This window comes from Triticum urartu, chromosome 2 (assembly GCF_003073215.2).
Source record: "Triticum urartu cultivar G1812 chromosome 2, Tu2.1, whole genome shotgun sequence".
Lineage (NCBI taxonomy): Eukaryota > Viridiplantae > Streptophyta > Magnoliopsida > Poales > Poaceae > Triticum > Triticum urartu.
The window spans coordinates 84,105,595-84,123,408 of NC_053023.1; the positions used below are offsets into that span (position 1 = coordinate 84,105,595).

The 17,814-nt window shown below is 52.4% G+C and overlaps 1 protein-coding gene and 1 long non-coding RNA gene across 4 annotated transcripts; one reads left to right on the plus strand and one right to left on the minus strand.

Moving 5' to 3' along the window:
- Positions 1-315: 315 nt before the first annotated feature.
- Positions 316-11,887, minus strand: LOC125536007. 3 transcript variants are annotated; one of them, XR_007294883.1, is made up of 3 exons: positions 11,395-11,887; positions 848-944; positions 316-602 (listed from the first exon to the last, which is right to left on the minus strand). XR_007294883.1 is itself a non-coding variant. In XM_048699088.1 (3 exons), the coding sequence occupies exons 1-3, from the start codon at positions 10,710-10,712 to the stop codon at positions 439-441; spliced, it is 378 nt and encodes a 125-aa protein (XP_048555045.1). In that variant the 5' UTR covers positions 10,713-11,887; the 3' UTR covers positions 316-438. The 3 variants fall into 3 exon arrangements, 1 of the variants encoding a protein (XP_048555045.1); XM_048699088.1 differs by having other exon boundaries at positions 10,596-11,887; XR_007294882.1 differs by lacking the exon at positions 11,395-11,887 and having other exon boundaries at positions 848-7,157.
- Positions 11,888-14,203: 2,316 nt separating this feature from the next.
- LOC125541129 lies at positions 14,204-15,816 on the plus strand. Its single transcript, XR_007297443.1, has 2 exons — positions 14,204-14,619; positions 15,007-15,816. It is a non-coding gene; the product is annotated as an uncharacterized LOC125541129 (long non-coding RNA).
- The last annotated feature ends 1,998 nt before the right edge of the window (positions 15,817-17,814 follow it).

Below are 17,814 nucleotides of genomic sequence, written 5' to 3' on the forward strand. Positions count from 1 at the left end.
TTTGTGTAGCTCATACCGGTTTTGTTCAGTTATGCACCCGTGCTTGAGCCAACGAGAGGTAGAACCATCTGGACATCAGGGTGGGTCTTTTTTTTTTAACATCATCAGGGTGAGTCTTGGGAGCGCGCGCTCCACGGGGCTTGCCTGCTCCCCCAGAATACTCCCATCCGTGCTCCGCCCTCATCCAACAGCCCTCATCCAACGGCCCCCTGCTTCTGCCCTCCTTTTCCTTAAAATACCCAGCAATTAAACAAAACCGGCCGCCCCGTCTCTTAATTAAAACCGGCCGCTCCGGACTTTCTCTAGGCAACGCAATTAACGTAACAGAACAGAGATTTGGAGGGAAATATATATGGCTTGCCCGCCAAAAGCATTGGCGGTGAACTTTTCCCGTACAAGAGTACGAAACAAACCAAACTATACGCTTCTTCATCAAATCTATCTACGAACACAGATCCAACAAAGGGACTTGCTGGAGGAGCTTGATGGCTTCTTCACCAATTCTTGCCGGAACCAATGAGGAATCAGATCCCCCAAATGTAAGCCATCTTGTTTCCATTGCGTTCTTCCTTTTTCTCTGACCCAACTGTTTTCTCCCAATCCTGCAATGAAACAGATCTATGACTTTCAGGTTTTTGCGATTGCTGTCACTAGGACCACATAGCAAAATGAAACTAGATAGCAGATGTGTATATTTCTTACTCCTAGTGTGTAATATCCGGCTAACATGTCTTGCACATATCGCACAATACAAAGTTGTATTACTGATGGGTACATATAAATGAAAAACTGACACTGATGTTGTACATATAAGAGAAATGTAATGGTTCGAGGGGCAAAGACATACCTCTGATTAGTTGATAATGCGTACTCAGAAGATTGAAATTATTAACCACCTTGTTCGCAATGGGAAAACAACATAGATTCCACTCCTTTCCGTTCCACTGTGACATCGAAATAAATAGTCATAGCGAGGTTATTGCTGATTTACAACACATATATGTTTCTTCTCCTTTCCCTTGTATTTGAACCAATTGCTAAAGTGAGTACTAATTTAAACAGGGGTTTGAAGAAACTACAGCTAGCAATGCAACAGAGCAGATTGAAAAAAGGGTGCCAAAGATTGGCATGTAGTTTTTATCTGAAGAAGAAGCATATTCCTTCTATAACAAGTATGCTTATTCCTTGGGTTTTAGCATCCAAAGAGGCAATCATCATAAAGTAAAAAATTCCAGTACAATACAACAACGGACATTCACATGTTCTCGTCAAGGTATGGACTAGTGGTAACTTGTTCTAGTCATATAGATTTTTAGATGGGACTAATAAAATAATTTTAACTAATAGGAGTCCATGCTGAAGATAAAAGAGAGGAGGAATTCAGTTATAGTAGGCCCAAGACACGATGTGGTTGTGATGCACGTATGAAGATAAGTCTTACAAACGGGATTTATAATGTATACGAATTTAAAGAAGCCCATAACCATAGCCTTGCTACTGGAAACATGTCGCAATACTTAAGATCACACAGAAAAGTAACTGAAGCTCAACTAGCCAATGCCGAGGTCGCCAAGTCAGTGGGCATTTCAAATAAAGCAACTATTGATCTAATGACGAAAGAAGCATGTGGACCTGAAAACCTTGGCTTTATAAGCACGGACATGAAAAACCGTTTGTACTCAAAGAGAACACTAAAAGCAAAGGTGGGTGACACGGGAGGAGTGTTAGAATATATGGTAAAGAAGGTTTCAGAAGATGTCAAGTTTTTTTTATTCAATTCAAGTTGATGAGGATGATTTGATAACTAATATATTTTGGACAGACTCCAAAATGGTGTCAGACTATGCATTATTTGGTGATGTCATATGCTTTGACACCACATACAGGAAACTAGACGATGGGCGTCCGTTTGGCTTAATTGTTGGTGTGAATAATCACAAGAAAACAATTGTGTTTGGTGCTGCACTACTCTATGATGAAACAGCGGAAAGTTTTGCTTGGCTTTTTAGAACTTTTCTAACAGTAATGTCCGGAAAACATCCACATACAATTCTGACTGACGAAGATGCAGCAATGGCTAAAGCGATCCGTTCAGTCCTACCTCACTCTGACCATAGACTTTGTGTGTGGCATATGAATCAAAATGCTTGCAAACATCTTGGTGGAGTTGTTACAGATTACAAGAAGTTCAATGCCGATTTTCAGCATTGTATCTATGATATTGAGGACGAAGATGAATTTATAAGTGCATGGAATGAAATGCTTGACAAGTATGAACTCCGGGACAATGCATGGCTCCAAAGGTTATTTGAGAAAAGGGAGCACTGGGCACTAGTGTATGGCAGGAATACTTTCTCCGCACACATGAGCAGTACCCAAAGGAGTGAAAGCATGAACAACGAACTAAAACGTTACATTAGTTCTAAGTATGACATGCTTACTTTTTTTGAGCATTTTGAACGTCTAGTTGCAGATAAAAGATTTGAAGAGGTGAGATGTGATTTCAAAGCAACACAAAGTAGTCCTAAGCTGAAGGCAGAAAGCTATATATTAAGGCAAGCATCAACTACATATACTCCACCAATATTCAAGATGTTTCAGGAACAAGTGCTTCGGACCTTGAACTATGACACATACCTTTGTGATGACAGTGACAATGAGAAGGTTTACAAAGTAAAATTTCATGGTACAGAGCATGATCATGTTGTTAGATTTTTTCCGAAAGAAGAAAGGGTCAATTGCAGTTGCAAGAAGTTTGAATTTGCTGGAATTCTTTGCTCTCATTCCTTGAAGGTACTTGATATTAATAATATCAAGCACATCCCTCAACAGTATATCATGAAAAGATGGACAATTGATGCAAAAGTTTTGGATATAACAAGCAACTGCAGCATGCATGAAGGCCGCAAAGCAATACTGACGAAACGCTATAAGGAATTGTGTAGAATGTTTATCCAAATAGCTGCTCGAGCCGCAGAGGCTGACGAATCATATTTCATGGTTGCTAATTATGCTGAGAAGTTAGCACAAGATGTGGAGAAATGTCTAAAACATAGATCTGATCCAGATATAGGTAACTTCCTTTGTTCAGAAGGTATCTACATATAAGTTTTATACTCTCGTCAGGTTTAAACATATATTTATTTTTATAGTTGCAGACCCATACAATGTCGCTACTACAAGTTCAGAACTAAATGTGAGGCCCGCCAAGCCAAAAGGAATGAAGGTCAAGGAGAAGACAGCTCGAGGATCAAACAGACATCCAGATATAGGTAACTCCCTTGGCTCACAAAGTCTGTAAGTATAGCTTTATGATCTTATCAAACTAACCTATGTTTCATTGTATAGTTGCAGACCCAAACATTAACTCATCTACAAGTTCAGAACAAAATGTGGAGTTTGCCAGTCCAAAAGGTGTCAAGTTTAAAAAGAAGACTGTTGGAGGATCAAGTAGACCCGTTGATATGGGTGTGTAGTTTTATAATGTTATGAAACTTGAATTTGATTTACTTATATATTTGCAGACCCAAACATGAACTCATCTACAAGTTCAAAACAAAATGAGGGGCTTCCTAAGCCAAAAGGGGTGAAGTTGAAGGAGAAGACTATTCAAGGAGCAAGTAGACCTGTTGGTGGCTTAGAGAAAGCAAAATCATGGCACCTCAACGGTATGGGCAAAATCAAGGAGCAAGGAAAAGGAAAGTAGATAATCATGTAGCACTACAACCTCATGGCACCTCAACGGTATAAATAAATTCACACTTTATCTGTTATAAAACTGAAGTTATACAACATTTATCTCGTCATTTTTTATAGGGTCATTTGGAGGTTTTCACAAACGAAATGCCTGCATATCTACCACTGTACAACCCAATCCTAAATCCTATGGCGATGTATGGGCAAGACCAAAGATTGTCGGCTGGACAAGGTCATTTTTTTGGAGGAGATGAGGCGCTCCGCTCCCACGCGCTCCTAGCCCAGCCCCCGCAAACCTTGCCGCCGACGAATCCCCGCCGGTAGCCCTCCTCCCCAGCCCCTCCCCCCCTCCGCGCATGGCATCCCCCTGCGGCAGCTCCGGCGACCTTGACCTCAGCTCCGCCGGTTCGCAGCGCTGGCTGGAGTCCGACGCCGGGTCTTCGACGCGGTCCTACAGCGAGGTCGCCAGGACCCCACCGCGCTCGGCCCCGGCGGCCACCCCACCTCCGGCGATGCGCGGCCCCGCCGCACCCAACGCACGCGCCCCGGCAGCCACTCGCCTCGGTCCCCGCAGCGAGGTCCACCGGGTCAACGGCGGCGTGGAAATCGACGCCGATGGCTTCCAGACCCCCCGCCACAGGAACCGCCGCCGTGGTGCGCGGCGCTCGGCTTCTGCACCCCCCCCCCCCCCCGCCCGCAGCGACGTTGCAGCCTGTCCCCAGAGGAGTCCGTCGGGCTGTGCTTTCGCTGCCTCGAGCCCGGCCACCCCGTGCGGGAGTGCACCAACGACGTCCGGTGCCGCCGTTGTCTCTACCCTGGACACAGCTCGCGTGACTGCTAGTACTGCCGCGGCGTGCTGCGCGCCCCCTGCTGCCGCGGCCACCCCGGTCGTTGCAGCCCAGGCGGCGCCGCGCCACCGCACTCCGTCACCACCGGCTCCGACCCCCCTGCCTGCAGACCAGGCCCCTGCACGCGTCATTCTCTCACGCTCTGTTGAGATGGAAGAGGCAGAGTTGGTGCTGCGTCGGGGCATGGTGGTGTCCATCACCGGTGATAGGCCGGCCGTGGCTGCCCGTGACGTTGAGGACGTCCTGTACTCCTCCCTCGACCTCCACCCCGGAGACTTCACCGTCCACGCCTACCACCCGGAGGATTTCCTCCTTATCTTAACCACCCGCGAGCTCATGGACCGCCTTGCCGGCGACCACTTCATCAGCGGACCCGGGTTCTCCCTCGCGCTGCGCCCCTGGAGCAAGCTCGCCCGCGCCGATGTTGGTTCGCTCGAGCACTCCATGCAGCTGGAGCTTCGCGGCATCCCGGCACAGGCCTGGCACCTGTCCACGGCCGAGCACCTTCTGGGCGGCAGCTACTGGGTAGAGCGGCTCCACCCGAGCACGCGCTCCCACGCTGACCTCGCCACCTTCCGGGTGACCGCGCGCACCCGCGACCCAGCTAGCATCCGCCGGGCGGCCATCCTCGAGATCATGGAATCCATCCCAGCTCGCATCCGCCCCTCACCGCCGACCATCCGCACCCTCCAGTACCCGGTGTCTATCACGGTCGCTGTCGCGGCCGGGCAGCCTGCTCCGGCCGCCAACGGAGATCGAGGCCCGGGGGGCGGTGCACCAGGCGCTGGCGGCAGAGGCGCCGATCGCCGCACTGAGGGCGGCCGAGGCCGTCGACGCGGGCGCAAGCGCCGCCGCACCTCCGACGCCCCTGACGGCCGCGCGGATGGCATGGCCGTCGACACCGTAGGCTGGCGCTTGTCCAACCTCCGTGGCCGCGCCGATGGCATTGTCGTCGATGCTGGCTGGCCCGGCTCCCGTACCCGTACGGTTGCAGCGGCGCCGCCGCCGACGAGGCAAACCACCGGCCGCACGATGGACCCTTGGCCCGCCGCTGGTGGCCCCCACAGTTCCCGCGGCTTTGCCAAATGGGGAAAGTGTGGTGGAAAGAAAAGAAGGATGGCAGAGGAGGCCCGACGTGCAAAAGCTGCCCCCCCTGCGGCTGCTTTGCCCCCTCGCCCTGCCACTCGTGGCCCAAGTGCGGAGGGCCCGCGTGACCTGGCAACGGTCGCCACCCGCCCTTTGGCTGGCACCCTTCGCGACCAGTCTGAGAGCGCTGGCACCCACCCCTCGCCAGCACAACACGACATCCCCGCCTGCCCCCAAGGGCCCACCCACGACACAGTCATGCCAGGCATAGATCACCCTGACACGCATGGGGATCAGGATTGCAACCCAGCCAGCCAATCCCTGGCAGGCGAGGTCCCCGACTCCCAGCCTTTGGAGGTCACGCCGGACCCGCTGTTGGGACGCTTTGCTGCTCCCTCGCTGCCATTGGCTGCTGAGGCCGCGCCCATCGCGGACCGGTCCACGGAGACACCGCAGGAGATGGAGCCCACCACGACACACCCAACGGCCAATCCCACGAGGCCAGCCGAGGCCATCCAGGAACCTCCCAAAGCGCACGGCATCCACCTTGGACGCCGCTCCAGCCCAGCAAGGCCCCGAGGCCCATCGCCACGCCCAGCCTGAAGCCCAGCATGAGGCCCAACATGGGATCCCGAGCGACGAGACAAGATCCGCCCGCTCACCTTGCCCTCCTGCGCGATTTGCAACCCCCCTGATCACCATGCGCCATTCCCGACCGCGCGTCACGGCGCCTACGGCCTGGACCCTGGGTGACTTCCTCGCCGCCGCAACCAGGTAGATTGACGCAGCCCTTCCAATCCCTGGCCGGCGCCAGCGACGGACCCCGCCCAACTTCACCTCAAGGCGCGGGAGATCGGTCACGTCCACCGCCCGCAAGACGACCGCGCCGCCGATAGCTGAGAGGCGCGCCCAAATCCACATTCTGCGCACCCTCGGCATTGTCGGAATTGATCAGAGGATCACCGCAGCGGAGATGCAGGCGTATGAGGGTCTCTTCGCGGCGACCATTTCCCTGTCCGTCCTGTCGGCCATCGCCGCTCTAGCTGATCGCGAGCTCCCCGCGGATCCCACCATCGCGCCAATCACCATGATGGTCGCGGGCAGCCCCATCGAGGCATAGCCGCGCCGCGCGCCACGTCGTCGACCTCCTCAATGGATCACAACCCCAAGATGCTCATTTGGAACGTGCGCGGCCTCAACGCGCGCGCTCGCCGCACCGCCGTCCGTTCGCTCGTTGTCACCGCAAATGTCTCTATTGTCTGCCTCCAGGAAACGAAGATGACTTTGATTTGCTCGTCGACTGCCCTTGAGACCCTTGGCTCGGAATTCGACGACTACGTATACCTTCCCGCGCTTGGCACTCGCGACGGTATCATGCTTGCGTGGAAGAGCCGTGAGGTGTCCATCACCGATCCTCTTTTCACGGCAAATGCCATTACAGCCAAGGTTTCTCATCCTTCGAGCGCTCACACGCCCTGGTGGCTCACCATGGTCTACGGACCCCAACTGGACGCCGACAAAATAGCATTCCTGAGTTGCGCGACATTCGCGTAGACTGTCCTGGACCATGGATGGCGTGTGGCGACTTCAATCTCATACTCCGAGATGAAGACAAGAACACTAGCCACCTGAACCGCCGCATGATGGGTCGCTTCTGGCGCATCCTCGACGACCTCGCGCTCAAGGAGATCTACCTCAACGGACGCTGATACATGTGGTCCAACGAGCAGTCGCCCCCGACCCTCGTTCACCTAGACCGTGTCCTTTGCACGGCTGACTGGGAAGAGCCCCATGGGGAGTGCCATCTTCGCTGCCTCGCCTCCGTCGTGTCGGATCACAGTCCCTTGCTTCTCGACTACGCCCCGATGCCACCCACCCGCCGGCGATTCCACTTTGAGGAATTCTAGATCCGGTTGGATGGCTTCCAGGACATCGTCACAGCTGCCTGGCACTCCGTCCATGACCCGGACCCATTCAGGCGGCTCATGCTTCGCATGAAGGCCACGGCGCGCATGCTCATAGGCTGGAGTTCGAAGACGGTTGGCAACATACGGCTCAAGCTGGCGATCTCCAGGGAGCTCCTCCTCCGGCTTGATGCAGCACAGGACCACCGCGCCCTATCCCCACACGAGGATTGGCTGCGCCGGCAAATCAAGGCGTCATATCTTGGCCTCGCCTCCCTCGAGCGCACCATTGCCCGGCAACGTGCCCGCCTCGCCACTCTCAAGGACGGTGATGCCAACACTTCGGTCTTCCATCGGCAATGCACGTATAGGCGCCAAAAGAACAGGATCCATAGCCTCCCCACGGAGATGGTTGCGGCTGCCTACGCCCACTTCGACGCGCTTTTGGGCACGGAGGCGCCCCGGCACTGCGCGCTCGACCTCACGGACCTCATCACCCCCGCCAATCTGGAGGACCTGGATGCCCCGTTCGACGCCGAGGAGATCTGGCAGGCGGTCAAAGGGCTCCCCGCGCGCAAAGCCCCAGGCCCCGACGGCTTCACAGCTGAATTCTTACGCGCATGCTGGCCCACCGTTCGGCAAGACTTCGTCGACGTCTTCTGTCAGCTCCACGCGCTGCAAGGCCGCGGCTTCAGCTGCCTCAACCAGGCGCTTCTCACCTTGCTGCCCAAGCGCGCCGACGCCCACGCCCTCGGCAACTTCAGGCCCATTAGCCTAATTCACTTGGTCGCCAAGATTTTCGCCAAAGTCCTGTCGTTGCGCCTCGCGCCCAGGCTCAACGCTCTTGTCAGCACAAGCCGGAACGCCTTCATCCCCGGACGCAGTCTGCACGACAATTTCACCCTCGTCCGGCAGTCGGCTCGTCTGCTGCACCAGCTCGGCGCCCCACGCGTGCTCCTGAAGCTAGACCTGGCGCGCGCCTTCGACTCGTTCAGATGGCCATTCCTGTTCGATACCCTTCGTCGATACGGCTTCGGCTCTAGGTTCCTCGACTGGCTTGCCATCCTCTTCTCTTCGGCAAGCACCAGAGTGCTTATTAACGGGGAGCCAGGCCCTGCTATCTGGCACCGATGTGGGTTCCGCCAGGGCGACCCCCTTTCGCCCCAGCTCTTCGTACTCGCCGTCGACACGCTTGGACGCCTTCTCCACCGCGCAACCGAGCTGGGTATCCTACAGCGCCTTCACCCTCGGCGACCGATGCCATCCGTCTCCCTCTACGCGGATGACATGATCCTCTTCTGCCACCCCACCCTAAGCGATGTCACTGCCGTCAAGAGCATCCTGCGACTTTTTGGGCGCGCCTCAGGACTACGGGTCAACTTCGCCAAGAGCACGGCCACGCTGATCCGCGCCGGCGTGGACGAGGCTGCGCCTGTGGTCGATTCGCTCGGCTGCCCCATCGTCGAGCTGCCCATCACCTACCTGGGCATCCCCCTCACGCTACGCCGACCATCCGCAGCCCAGCTTCAGCCTGTCGTCGACAAAACAGCCGGCATGCTCCCATGCTGGAAGGCACACCTCATGAACAAGGCTGGGCGCCTCGCGTTTGTGAAAGCCATCCTCAGCGCGATCCCCATTCACCAGCTGCTGGCTCTGCCCCCCCCCAAGAAGACCATCAAGGCGCTCGAGAAGATCCAACGTGGATTCCTCTGGGCCGGGCACACGGAGGCAAACGGCGGGCACTGCCACGTCAACTGGCAGCGAGTTGCCCGCCCGATCCCTCTTGGTGGCCTTGGCGTCCGCGACCTCTCGCGCACCAGCCTCGCGCTGCGCACGCGGTGGCTATGGTTCAGCCGCACGGACACTACCAAGGCATGGGCAGGCCTCGACCTCCAATTTGATGCCGAGAAGCGCGCGTTCTTCTTCGCCTCCACTACCATGCAGCTCGAAAGCGGCACAGACGCCCTCTTCTGGGAGGACCGATGGATCGGCGGGCGGTCCGTCTGCGAGATCGCCCCACTCCTATACGCGTGCATCCCCAAACGCCGTCGGAAACTCCGGACTGTTGCGGATGGGTTGGCGGACAATCGTTGGGCGCGAGATATCCAGGGCACGGTTGGCATCCACGAGATCGGGCAATACCTCCAGCTTTGGCACAGGATCGCGAGCACGACCCTCTCTGCCGAGCCCAATCGCCTCATCTAGAGATGAAGCGCGAACGGCGTCTACTCAGCCAAGTCGGCCTACATGGCCACTTTCGCCGGCTCCACGACCTGCGCCGCCTGGAAACTCACCTGGAAACACTAGGCACCGCCGCGCGTCCGCTTCTTCCACTGGCTCGCCCCCCTCGACAGATGTTGGACCGCCGACAGGCTCGCTCGCCGTGGGCCTGCAACACCCCGCACGGTGCCCCCTCTGCGACCAGGCGCCTGAAACCATGCACCATCTCATCCTCGCATGCCCCTTGGCCCGGCAAACCTGGCACGAGACGCTAAGCTGGCTACGGATCCCGTGCCCCCTGCCCGGCGACGAGCCTTCGCTTCTAGACTGGTGGCATTCGGCGCGACACTCCACCCCTGCGCCCATGTGCAAAGGCCTCGGTACCGTGACCCTCCTCGTCCCATGGATGATATGGAAACACCGCAATGACTGCATCTTCAACGGAGCGCGCCCATCTGTGAACACCCTCGTAGCGAAGATCAAGGAAGAAGCTGCCCTTTGGGCAAATGCGGGCGCGCTAGGGCTCAAAGCCATTACCCCCCCAGACTTGGGATGTCCATTAGTCCGGTCTCTGTAATCAGCCTCCTAGGAGGAATGTAACCAAACTCTCCCTCTTTACAATGCAATGAAACGCACGCTCCCATGCGTTTTCTCAAAAAAAAAAGATTGTCGGCTGAATTGCAACATTACAATAGCTTAATAGTATAAGCTACCTACACTCATATTTTAGTCTTATCATTTTAAAGGTTTATGTACGCTGACCTTTACCACTACTACACACAGGGTCATTTGGGAATTCCGACAAATCACATGTATACCTATTCAGAACAATGCAACTCACCTCCAGATGCCTTACTATTGCCATCTGCTCGTACGATGAGGGGACACCCAGCTCCGAATGCCTCAGTGCAGCCATCCATTGGCACGATGATAGGACACCCAGCCTCAATGCAGTCATCCGTTGGTATGATGACTTGGACACCCAGCCCCCAATGTCTTAGTACAACCACCCATTGGCACGATGACAGGACACCCAACCTCAAATGCCTCACTGCAATCACCCATTGGTATGATGATAGGGCGCCCAGCCTCAAATGCATCACTGCAGCCATCCGTTGGCACACTGACAGGCCAAAATCAAGTCTTCTTCCAACAACAGAAGCCAACTTAATCTGCCGTCGTTGTTAGAGATGCTCATGTTTTCCTTTTTTTGCTACTTTACTAAAAACTTGTAGTCTGTGCATATCGATCGAATGCACAACTTAATTAAGTGAGAGCGATGCATTTGCTTTTAAAAAAAGCATAGATTTCAGAATTTTGCTATGTCAGCAATCTCATAGTTGTCATTGGTGATATGAGACCCAATTGATAATTAAGTCAGGATTTTGTACCATTAGCAGGGTAACGGCGTCTCCTAGTTTAATCACATACTTGTGAGTTTATAAGACGTGTAAGTATATTAGTTGATTGACGGGAAGCTCAAATGCACAACTTAAACAAGTCAGACCAAAAGCACGGTTCTTATCCAAAAACATAGATACTTGCATCTCATTCTCACCTACCTCACACGGACAGAAGTAGCATTTGGTTGAGAAATTAGAAGAACAGCAGCCATCTACTCGGGTAATTGGATGACGTACCTTGTACCACAGCAAGCCTTGCCAGCCGTGCTATTGTACGTGTGGGACGAAGCTCAGGGAGGCGACGAACGCGGCAAACATGGCCACGAAGGTGACCGCCGAGGAGGGAGGGCCCGCAGCTCGCCCACGAGCGCCTCGCCGGGCGACGAAAGCTGCGGCCTTAGGGACGGCGCGCAGCTGGCCTACGAGCGCCGCGCTGGGCGAGGGACGCCATGGCCGCAGGGATGGTGAGCAGTTTGCTGACGAGCGCCGCGCGCGGAGGACCACGGAGATGACGCGCTCGCCGAGGAAGACAACCAGCCGGATGAGCCAGCTTGCGGGGATGTCCAGGACCCTCCTGCGCGGACATGGTAGCAAATCGAGGTCGCGGCGTTCGCCGTCGAGATGTCTCCCGGCCGTGGAGAAGCTACTGATTTGGCTGTGGGGAAAGTGAGAGGATAAGAGAGGATACGAAATGAGCGGTTGGTCTTTTCCTGCGTTTGGTTAAGAGACGGGGCGGCCGGTTTTGTTTAATTGCTGGATATTTTAGGGAAAAGGAGGGCAGAAGCAGGGGGCCGTTGGATGAGGGCGGATCACGGATGAGAGTATTCTGTGGGAGCAGGCAAGCCCCGGCTTTTAGACGATCACCGTATATTAACAGATTAGATTTTTTTTTGCGAGAATATAAACAGATGAGCTAAACAGAAGGCAGAACAAACCAACTCTATAGATCAGTTGGACGAGAGAGAGAGAAAAGAAATTACTACTGGCGATCATCCGTTAGTCACCGCATTCGCCAGGGAAGAAGCTTTTTGCCATGCCAATGCCATCGCCGAGATGGGCATCTGTGCCCAGCGGGTTCCACCTGTTAGAGATCGTCGGCTACTCCCGCGCCAAAGACATGCCCACTAGCGCGGCCCTGGAGTCTGGACCGTTCATGGTTGGAGGCTATCGATGGTGTATCCAGGTCTACCCGAACGATAGATTGCCGGAGGATGCCGATTGCATAGCTGTTTCTTTCGCTCTCATCCAGGATGTTGAGCACCCTGTGAAAGTGCACGCTGCGTTCAGTTTCATCGACGAGGTTGAAAAGCAAGATCCTAGGCATGTTCGTACAATTCAGATAACTCATGTGCCTGGCAATTGCTGCATGGGTTTCCCCAGATACATCACAAGGGAAGCCTTCGAAAAGTCCGAGCATCTCAAGAACGACTGTTTCACCATCCGGTGTGATCTCATCATCGTTCAGGAAGGGCTACAGGGCGTCAACGCTAGAGCAAACGCCGACTGATATTATCGGCAGACTGCACAAAATGTAACCGATCATCCATGCCGGAGTTGATGTCAGTGTTGAGGTATAATAGTGGATTATGTCCATCATGTTTACACTATTTGTGGAATTCATGCCGGAATAGTATTGTTGACTAACCACTGTATTTCTTGTCTCTGCTCTAACTCAGCAAATTGCTTGCTGTTTTTCTTTTCTTTTCAACAAGAGCATAGAATCCTAAAACGCACTTTCAGTGCATGGCGGCAGTGGTGCACTTTATCGTAGCCGTTGTTATTTGCATGAAGATGGCAACTACATGTATCAGGCTGTTACGTGCTATATTTTACAACGCTTAGAGCATCTTCAGCAGGCGCGCGGCGCACTAAAAAAGCGTTTATGGCATCTCCGTAGCCAGTTTTTGCGCGTCGTGAAGCGCTGGCTCCAGCGGCCGCAGCAACAAAAAGCGTGCGTGCACCTCCAACAGACGTGCTATATTTGTTTCCGACTCGGTACACATTCGGCTCGGCATAGATAGATAAACGATAGATAGATAGTACATAGATAGATAAGACCGATACATAGATAGTTTATAGCTTCCTTCTACGATAGATAATAAAAAACTACTCCTCCTCGTCCTCTGACTCCGCCCCCAACTCCGACTCCAACTCCTCGGTGATGTCCTCCTCCGATGTAATGAAGGAGTCAAGGTACCGATCGTCGTTGGAGTCTCAGGACGACGTTGCTCCTAGGTCGATGTTGAATTGAGCGGCCGCCTTCCGCGTACGCCTTGTCATTGCGAAGGGAGGCTCGCTCCGCCCTCCTCTCCTTCCTCTCTGCCCTCCTTTGCTCGAAAAACTGGCGCTCGTTGATGACGTCCTGCAAGAAACATTGGCGCCACTGCTCCATAGCTTCCTCCTCCATCTCGACGATGTTAAGACGGCGCTGACACCTCCGGTTGTCGCGGCGATCCTCATCGATGATAAGCCGCGGGGGAGGCGCCAGCTCCCGCGTCGGCACGTTCGGGAAATTCATGTCCTTACGAGGCCGCTGGAGGCGCCACGCCGCCGCGTCGTATGCACGGACGGCCTCGTGGGCGGTGTCAAAGGTGCCGAGGCCGAGGCGCATGTCGCCAGACTGGATCTCGGCGAAGAAGGCGCCGGAGGGGCGCGCGCGGACACCGCGGTAGCCCGAAATTCCTCGACAGCGTGGCGGCGAAGCAAGAAAGCGGCAGAGGGAGCAGGGAGAGAGCGGCAGAGGAGCGCGTGGCGAGGTGGAGTGCGGCGGGAGGGCGCGTGGCGGCCGCTGTATTTATAAAGCACGTCGGACGATCGTGCGCCAAAACTAGTACGCGCCCGGCCGCTTTATCGTGCGTGTGATCTTTTCCCACGCGTCTGATTTTCCTGCCACCACTAGAGCGTGCGAACCTACCCTGCGTGCGTTAAAATTGTCTTTTACCGCGCGCTCGTTTTTTACAACCACCGTTGGAGATGCTCTTATACTAGAAGCAGTGGCGGCGCCACGGTAGGGGCGACTACGGTCGGCCGCCCCGGGTCGCCGAAATCCCCGTATACGAAAAATACGATTCGTTTGCTACATAGGCTGATACATGTGGGGACTTGCACTGGACTGCACGGTCAAACACAAGCCCAATAGCAGCCCATAGCCCCAATCTGTTAGCGGCCACGCCCCAATCCACCGAGCAATAGGTAATCCCAGTAAATTCCCAAATCGAGCCATGCAGCCAGCGCCCAGCGAGGCCAACCTAGCCGCCGCCGGCTCACCGCCACAGAGCTCCGCCTCGCCGGACCGTCAGCCACCGTCCGCCAGCCGCCGGGCACCTGATCCAGATCTGCGTCCGCGGATGGGGCGAACCAAAAGAAGATGTCCCAGGTCTGGGAGGAGGCAGCGGCGGCAGAGCATCTAACTCGTGCAAACGCGCAGCTACAGTTTGCAAAATCAGCAAGCGCAATCAGCAGGTAGTCCAACTCCAATCCATTTCCTTCTGATGTTGATCTTCAATGTGTACCCAACTACAAATTGCTGCTTATTTTGGAACCAATTGGTGCAATCCAGTGCTATACATGGTTATGTTGTAATGTAGGATTTTGTAAGAAAATGAAACCAATTGCTACTTATTTTGAAAATCACCTAACTACTGAATCTCAAGCTCCTGTTCCTGTTCATGAAACTGATGCAAACATTTCATCCAATGAAACCTCGGATGCAAACATTGTAGAAGATCTTGTTCATGAACCTGAAGTATCTAACCAGGGTTCTCATGATAACACTTTGCAAACTTCTATCTATTCTAATTCAACCTGATCCGGGACTCCGAAAACAAATTTGTGATTATTCTGCTACAGAATTCAAAGATGCAGCGAGGAGGGAATATTTGAAGAAAGGCCCATATCAACACTATGGTCATGATTTCTCTCGCAGCATGTTCATGTTAAATTTTGTGATTTTTGGTGGTTACACCACCTAGTTGTCGTGAATCTTGAACTGTTCTACATCATTGGTTATGTTAATTTTACGGTGCATCTAGCTTCATATTTGAACTTTATGAGATTTGGTTCAACAGACTTGCATTTGTCAATGAAAAATTTGCATCTCAAATATTTCGCCCCGGCTAAGTTCAATTCCTGGATCCGCCACTGACTAGAAGGATTGCTTCATGTGTGTATATGAGTTTGGTCCAAGACGCGTTGGGGTTGAAGCTGAGCATACAGGACCGGCACATGTCGGGGCCACATTGCGTCCAAATCAGGCTAGACCGACGCCGACGGTGGCCTCCGCCCGGAGTTCGTCACCGTCTTCGACGTTGGATCCGGGGCCAGCGAGGGCTACCACTACCTAGAGGCAACACGGAGGGGAGGATGTCAAATCCGGTCTCGAGCACCAATCTAGCAAGCTCTTCCCCGCTGAGATCTGCATCGCCGATTGGCCCTGGTCCACGCCGCGACACGGAGTGGATCAAGTTGCAAAAAGAGTGTCCAATTACATTGCAAACTGACAACAAAATATGTGCTGATAAATTTTGAAAAAAAAACGCTAATTAATTACTTGTCATTTTTGTATCTCGAGCAATGTTTCGAATTTTGATTTGAAATTTTGTAACAAGAGACATCAATGTTCCGTCGATGTGCTGCATTTTTTTCAGAATTTTTTAAACATTTTAAAAATGTTTTTCGGACATTTGGAGCACCGAGAGCACCCCAAGCCTGAGAGCACTAGATACTTTTCCGGACCAGTACCAACCTTGGTACAAGAAGCAACAAGGTAGAACACTACATAGAGAATGTTGTGCCAGTACATCGAGAGAATGGCTGGAATACTAGTTCTGTACACAAGCGGCTATTTAGCTATATTGCGAGCAATGAATGCATACTAGTAGTTGGGGGTCGTCATTGCGGACCGCTTGAGGGGAATCTGTGCGTACCCCATCTTTATCTCGAAATTACAAAAAACATTCTCACGTCACATGAACATCACAATCATCTCAAAAAGAAAAGAAAAAGAAGCCTAGAAAAACTTATCTTGAGAAAAAAAAGCGAAAAGTCTCACAACCATTTAGAAAAAACCAACAAGAATAAAAAACTTTCCCACCATGACCAACTAGCATGCGTCACGTGGCGTGGCTGGTTGGCCACCATTCTAGCGCTCCTTAATGGGTTTAATCTCTGATCTCAAGGCACGAACACGGTCCAGATAAAGAGGTGAGTGGATGCCGAGGTTAGAAGCAAGTTTTCAATAGAATCCAGGCTTCTTCATCGACAGATTCACACAAGCATACATTTATTGACTACTCCCTCTGTTCCATAATGTAAGACGTTTTTTAGCATTACGAAGGAAGTACATTATTAAATAATGCCAATAACCAGACATTAATGATGAATAGGAGAAAGTAAAGAAAACCCCGAGGCCATTTGTCTTGCAACAGAACCTTCATAATCATATCGCAGACCACATGACGTATGACCGAATAACATAATACACTGCTCTTAGAGCAAACTTTCAAGAAGGGGTGTGGCACGGGCGCAGAAGCAGGCGAGTTCAGTAAAAGGTCGAATATTCAATTTTCATTTCCAAAGCAAAGCTTCGAGTCAACGCATTCAGTACGGCCACGAGGAAGCTCTATGACATTCCCTCCGTTTTTATTTAGTTCGCATATTAGGTTTGGTCAAAATCAAGCTTTACAAACTTTGACCAATTTTATATACAAAAATATTAAGATATACAATAACAAATCAACACATTAGATTTATTATTAAATGTGCTTTCACATTGTATAGATTTATTATGATAAATGTCTATATTGTTTTCTATAAACTTGGTCAAACTTTACGAAGTTTGACTTCAGTCAACTCTAATATGCAGAGTAAATAAAAACGAAGGGAGTATAACAAGTCCTTTTTTTTATGGGTACTATGGTGCAACAAGTCAACAATTGACACAAGCTCTCTCTCTCTCTCATATGCGTGCACTCGTACAAGGACACAAAGAAATTTATCATAGCGTAGCGCTGCAAGCCAACATGAACCTACCAATACCTAGAAACAACAAAATTACTCAAACATGACCTGCATTATGCATGGGAATCAGACACACATGTACAAGCAGATTACAAAGTTACTCAAGAACATGCCCATGGCGGTGATCGGGGTCGTTGTGGAGATGGCGTTGGCCCTCGAACCGCGCCGGGACACGCGGTCCACTTCTTCTTCCTTGCAGTCTCCTTTTAGTCGACTGCTTGACAGCATGGTGGAAGGGATCGGTGGTTTTTGTAATCTAATACTAACCATAGTGGGAGTAACATAAATGATAACATCATACATATCTAGGTAAAATAGATGATACGAGAGTTAATTAATGAAGAAAGAGCGACATATGGTAACATAGTGTGAGATCTAAGATGTATATTCGGCCATCGCCATGGAACTGTTCTACAAGAGGAGGATTATAGGGACGAAGCTCTCGCAGGAGCACACACCACACACCAACACTAGCCGTTATCCAATCGCCACCGTCTTCTATCTGGAAGCAGTGTATTTGTAGGTCGGCACTCTAGGCCCATTATGGCCCAGCTAGCCGAGCCGGAAGGCGAGGCTGTCTCTTGGGCCTGCTCTTCTCTTCTGTCGACTCCTGGCCTGTCTCGGGATCGCTGACAATCC